Here is a 6,339-nt window from a genome sequence, read left to right as displayed (position 1 = left end):
TGTGTGTGTGTATGTGTGTGTGTGTGTGTGTGTGTGTATGTATGTATGTATGTATGTATGGATGTCTGTATATATGTATATATATATATATATGATTTATGTGGAATTTCAGATACATGTAATATTTAAATTGTTGGGCACCGTACACGGACAGGAATCGTACATTGAATAAAATACTAAACATGCGTTATATGATATACTAGTAGCTACTTTTATGATGTGTATACATTCTGTGCCCTGTGGTCGCTGTCTATTTGACTGCACTCTCCGAAGAGCACACCCTTTCGAGTTGGAAGGAAACGTCCTATAAAAACATTTGTATCTCTGCTTTGTTTGAGACAACCTGACTTAAGGCTAGCACCAACAAGGGGTAGTGGGGACCCCATGTAAATCGTCAAAGCGCAGATTGGATAGCACGTGGGTACAATGGCCATGCGCCTGTCAGATTGTTTATTGATTAGACTCTTAGTTGTACCGTTGACATGATTGGATATTACTGGGTGGGTGGCTTGAAGTGTGGATACTGACAGGCCAGAAGAGAGTGAGTGAGCTGTGCAGTGGAGGAGCCCACCGTTTGTATGCGCTGATTGTGCCAAAAACTTCATACTTCTTTTACTTATTTCTCTCTCGCGGATGGGGAAATAGGCTGCAGTCGTACAGCTGCGACCAAAAGGCTTCGAGACATTGCTTTACCCACGTTGAAAACAATAAACTTCCACAGAAATAGGTCACATGGCTGACTGAGACAAGCTATACGACACTTGCATGGACCCGTCCATCTCCTTAAACAGCGCACAGTAGCTGTAGTACTTTACTTCGTCATTGTGATTGGTTGGCGCTCTTACGCACGTGGTATGTAGGTGTCCTTCTTCTCCACTAGACCCTTCTCAATCAAGCAGTGGATGGTCTCCACAATACTCTGATCCACACTCTTGAAGTCAATGCCGAGTATCTCTCGCGTATGTGTGTTGTCACACGGGTGTGGCACGCCCCACCCCTTATAGATCATGTCCATGTCCTTGCTCAGAAACGACATAGCATACGCCAGGAAATGCGGCATCTTGCGCTCAGCTACACTGTACCCCATTGCACCGAATTCCTTATTGATCACCGCAGCCATTTCTGTGAGCCATATATCATTGGCGTACAGCACAAACCGCTTGCCCGTCGCAAGGGGTCTGCGCATGGCCTCTATATGGGCCTGCGCCACATCGTGCACATCTACTGCCGGCATGTTGAAGTGGGGAAGCATGGGCATTTTGCCTTGCACCATATCCTTGACCAAATCCACACTGGTTCCAGTGGCTCCCAGCGTTTCCTATAGGATCGGTGAAAAGCGCATGTGATAGGTCAGGTGCTGCAGAATCCGTGCTTCATGCTATCGTGATGTGTATGTAGAGCTTTTTTTGGACGGTAAGCTAAATGTAGCGAACCCCTTGTGGAACACGCGTCAAGCGACAACTGAATACTTTAAGTATATGACATTCTAAAAGGTGAGCTGTGCGGAGGATGATGCATACAATATTAAGCTACGCCTGCGCATTAGGCAATACTAGTTCCTTTGCACAAGAACACATGTACGTAGGTTGATAAAGCTTATTCATTTAAGAACCGCATACATAACCGTAACCCGTGCGGGTGTTGGATACACACTTACCTAGTTTAATCACGTGCACCATGACTTGATAAAGGAAAGGAGAAGGTTGTTGGCACAATCGTGCGTTGTGCATTCCAGACATAACGATTTACATCTTAAATAGACAAACTGTAGTCACGATTTAAAAAAATACAAACCATTGAATAGTAGCTTGTGGGACGATAATTATAAGCCTAAAAGCTTAGCATACATATACAAAAGGCTGTACTAGACTGGATATCGTTCAAATACGCGAGCATTGTGATAGTTACGCATCGTTAGTATTGACTTTGAAAGCAAAACTCAGTTCAAGTAGTAGGATCATTCATCACAACACACTGTTTGCGCTCAGCTCTAAAGTGAATAAGCGTGTACGTTGTATTAATTTTCCTCTTCAAATCCCAAGAGGTACTAGTTGACAACGCACGAGCATATAGTAGCTGTAAATTTCAAAGGACCTCCGAACGAGACGCAACAAAGCACAAATACGATCGAGAAGCTGATAGACGCATGCACATACATATGCACAGCCACCAGTTCATTTGAAACTATGCACGCATAGGCATACATGTGATTTATCAGCAGTATGCAACACTACGCTACATGCCCGGACACAACCCCAGACACACACCACCAGAGGTCAAGCACACAACAGACTATTATGAATCTACAAAACATACCCCAAACACCATCCCTGGGTTTATAGTACAGAGCTCGAATCTGTGATCGCGATTGTTCTCTACGAAATCCCAAGCAGCCTTCTCCGCTCGTGTTTTACTCTCAGTGTAGGGATCGACTTTCGGTGAATCTGGATTTGTCCAGTCCCGTTCTGAGTACATGTAACCTTCCTCATGCTCAACCCCAAACGCCACTGCTGCTATACTGGATGTCAATACCACGCGCTTGACTTGAGACCCAGGCTTAGCACATTCGCGTAGTACTCTCAGGGTGCCCTCTACCGCTGGTTTGACGAGTTTCTCTCTACCTGCATCTCCATGTGCCAGGTAGAAAGGCGAAGCTGTGTGCAGCACGTAATCACACCCCTTCACAGCCTCAGCCCAGCCAGAATCGGACATAAGATCAGCCTCGACGAGCTCAACAGGATACTTGGCATTGTATACCAGTTCTTTGATAGGCCGTGTTTTCTTGTCGTTTGATGTTGATCGCACTGTGCCTCGTACTTGCACCTCGCCCTCTTCTAAGAGTTTTTTTAGGATGTGCAATGCGATAAACCCGCTGGTGCCAGTCAAGAGTACGGTTTGTACCATTATGTTATTATGATGTAGATTGTGTAGATTACTGTATCACCAAGTTTATTTATTATTGGTTTTGAAGCTTGGATGATATAATATTGGAATATATATACATACAATATATCTCTCGACTCTCGAGTCTCGCGTACGATATTTAGTACAGTGGATGGTGAGTGGCCTGTGGACTGTGGTCTGCGGACATGGAGTCATGGAGGCTGGAGCCTGGAGGACGGCGACTCGGAAGTCGGAGAGGAAAACGAAATGAGTTTATAGTTTTAATTTTTATAATTTTTACCATATTTGGTCACCGAAGAGTTAAACTCGTCAAATGATAGCCCCTCAACTCTAGTTTTTAATATTGCTATTTGCTTTTAAAAAGTAAAAAATATACATAGTGAATACTGTATACGTGTATTATAGACTTAAAAGTTATTACCTTTATGGTATTAAAAAAATGACTATAATGAGTAATGACAGCCATCAGCCCAGGGCCCATGCATGACTGATGATCCATCATCACTATCACCATCATGTGCCACGGCCCAACAGGCTGCTGGGTTATAAAAAAATTAAAAATCAAATTCTAGACGAGTCATAGCCTTCCAAATGAGTAATGACACATTCACTCTGTACTTCTGGATTCTGAAAGACCGAAGAGAGAATCAAAACTGAAAACTGAGAACAGTCACGCAGAACTCAGAACTGAGAACTCGAACTGACAAAGTCAGACAAACTCTAACTGAGAACTCAGAACTTGAGAACTGAGATTTCTGATTTGTACACAACAGTGTCTGCCTCTGAGACTCCGAGGAGTCTGAGCGTTTCGGGCAGTCGACACATGCCCAGTTGCCCACGGCCCACGCCCCAAGGCCACGGGTCGGTGAACTTCGAAGTCTCGAACCCTGATCTGGTAAACGACACGTGTCGCAATGAATGCGACGTGTCGTTTTAGAAAACGACACTGATGTTAATGCGACGTGTCGTTGTCGCATTGGTCGCATTGATCGCAATGGTCGTATTTGATCATTTCGACAGACCTTATTTCCGAGAAAAAAATGTGACCAATCATATGTTCCTAATCTTAACATTTAACTAAAGACAGCTAATCATATCACGTTTGCGTATTCGACCGCCTTTATTTGTTGGGCGGGCTAGTATGTCGAGTTTCAGTTGCTACTTGGCCTTGCTGACATCCGGAAAATAAACATTTAGAAACTAGTAACTACCAACTTAGTATTTTTAGTATATCAATAAACTGTATATGTGTGTAGCTATGCAGTGTGATTATTCTATAGTAATTAAGTGTATAGCACGGTCTATCATATAATCACTACGTCAGTGTTTCTTCAACTTTAACATCAGATACAATGACAAAACAGTCGTGTCCTTCTGCCAGTTACTTCAAGGACAAAAGTACCAAAATTGACATCTCTACTGTCTCCAAACACTCAAAGTACCAACCGTCACACCATAGCTGTCAACCGACGTGTTGCTTTCATCTGCGACACGTCGTTTATGAGTGCGACACATGTCGTTTATGTGCGACATGTCGTTTTGATAAACGACATCAATTCCATTGCGACGTGTCGTTGTCGCATACCAGATCAGCTCGAACCGGAACAGACCAGAAAGTGTATTTTTGAAAAGTACAATCACACAAAAACAGAAGAATTCGGGAACTATGTCTACTCTTTAGTGATAAAATTAAAATAGGGTTCATTTTAGTCCTCCTGGGCCAAACTTCTGAGGGGCCATTGGTCTCACCTCCAGGCGCCTGCGACTATCAGGTTACATCCATGCAATCTTTGCAATAATATCAGTAGCCGTTGGCAGGTCTACTTGTCGAAAGTTGAAACAACATGGACTGGATCCAACTGTGTATTAGCCTCTACTAACAGCCACACCAAGTAACCCTAGCGTCGGCAACTTTAGGTCCAGTTCAAAAAGAAGGTTTTGATACACCTAATGCGACACATGGAGTCAATCTTACGTCTGCAATCAAATGTTGATCACTAGACAAACCAAATTGACATTCAACAACACAGGCCATGTCAACGATAGACTATCTTAGTCCGATTTCTTGCCGCGAGCCTGGCTTAGTACGAGGTAGTCGATACCTATATTTCAGAACGTTATTTGTTGAATTTTATTGTTTTTGATTATTAACTATGAAAAAACGGGCATTAAATAGTATTCGAGAACTTACTGCAGTGACAATGCACTCACAATAGTCCACAGACCACAGCAGTGACATACTGGTAGCACTCGAAATTAGTAATATTTCATTATAGTTTTCTATTTTATATCTCACGCTAGTCTCTATCTCTCTCTCTATATATAGAATATCTCCCTCTAGAGGGGGGTATCTGTGACTTTTGAATGTTGTGTCAGACTGACATATGATGTGAGGGTCAGTCCTTCGGCCTAGTAGTAGTTCCTACTGAGTGTCTGCGATTCTTCTTGCTTCAAAAAAAATCATCGTGGTGGTTGGCCCTGAAATTCGAGGGGGGGAAAATAGGTTCGAAAAAAAATGAAAAATCACAAACTTGTACCAAATAATTTTTTTACTTAGCCGCTTGGCAAATCAGTTTTGAGTTTGCACTTGGCAACCATTCTCGGCATAGTAAATGTACTCCGACATTCATTATTTTTAACGCCATAATAGGCAGGATATATTGGTATCAGTAGTGTAATACGTTGGTAACTTGTTGGTATCAGGACATGTTGGTAAATATCTGAACCCGGAGTAAACAGAGATGACAGTCGTGAGGAGGCGCGTACCTTGACCACATGTCGGTGACATGTCACATGTGCAGTGTGCATGACTGCATGGTGTCAGACTGTCTACTCTTTATTATTTCAATTCTGGGCGAGAAGGTCAAAGAATAAAAACACTAATAAAAAAAACTCTGAACCAGACAATATCTATTATTTAAGACGGGCTTAACTGTTGTTGACTAGGACAATATGTTTAAAAATCCCAACTTGGCCCAGATCCAACTATCAATTTCCAAATAAGAGTATATAGTTGCTACTATGATTGATCTGAGTATAAATATACTGTATGGTCGATTATACGTACATACTATCCGTTTTATAAAAATACACTATGCACTGAAATACCTCTCTCCATATACAGATATCAAATTGAACCCGCTAAGCGAATCAGGTACATAAGCGATTGCTTTCAATCCATATCATAAATTAGTTAGAGATTTATATGTTTTTATATATTTATATATATATAGATGTATAGATGTCTACATACCTGCATATATATATACATATCATATATATATATATATATATATATATATATATATATATATATATATATATATATATATATATATATATATATATATATATATATATATATATATATATATATATATATATATATATATATATATATATATATATATATATATATATATATATATACTATAT

The 6,339-nt window shown here is 41.0% G+C and overlaps 1 protein-coding gene across 1 annotated transcript; it reads right to left on the bottom strand.

Annotated features, from left to right (window-relative positions):
- Positions 1–198: 198 nt before the first annotated feature.
- Positions 199–2,962, bottom strand: SARC_03637 (hypothetical protein). The gene is made up of 2 exons (XM_014302566.1): positions 2,317–2,962; positions 199–1,318 (listed from the first exon to the last, which is right to left on the bottom strand). Exons 1-2 carry the CDS (start codon positions 2,902–2,904, stop codon positions 842–844), a joined length of 1,065 nt encoding a protein of 354 aa, XP_014158041.1. The 5' UTR covers positions 2,905–2,962; the 3' UTR covers positions 199–841.
- Between the last annotated feature and the right edge of the window lie 3,377 nt (positions 2,963–6,339).

This window comes from Sphaeroforma arctica (assembly GCF_001186125.1).
Source record: "Sphaeroforma arctica JP610 unplaced genomic scaffold supercont1.189, whole genome shotgun sequence".
Taxonomy (NCBI): domain Eukaryota; class Ichthyosporea; order Ichthyophonida; genus Sphaeroforma; species Sphaeroforma arctica.
The sequence above is the reverse complement of the archived record's forward strand: the minus strand, read 5'-3'. Positions and strand labels throughout refer to the sequence as shown.

Bases quoted from the DNA above. Each gene is read 5' to 3' on its own strand.
- SARC_03637 (XM_014302566.1), bottom strand. From the start codon at position 2,904: ATGGTACAAACCGTACTCTTGACTGGCACCAGCGGGTTTATCGCATTG. The intron at 1,319-2,316 runs GTATGTTTTGTA...CCGATCCTATAG, and splicing joins ACCCAGGGATGGTGTTTGGG to GAAACGCTGGGAGCCACTGG.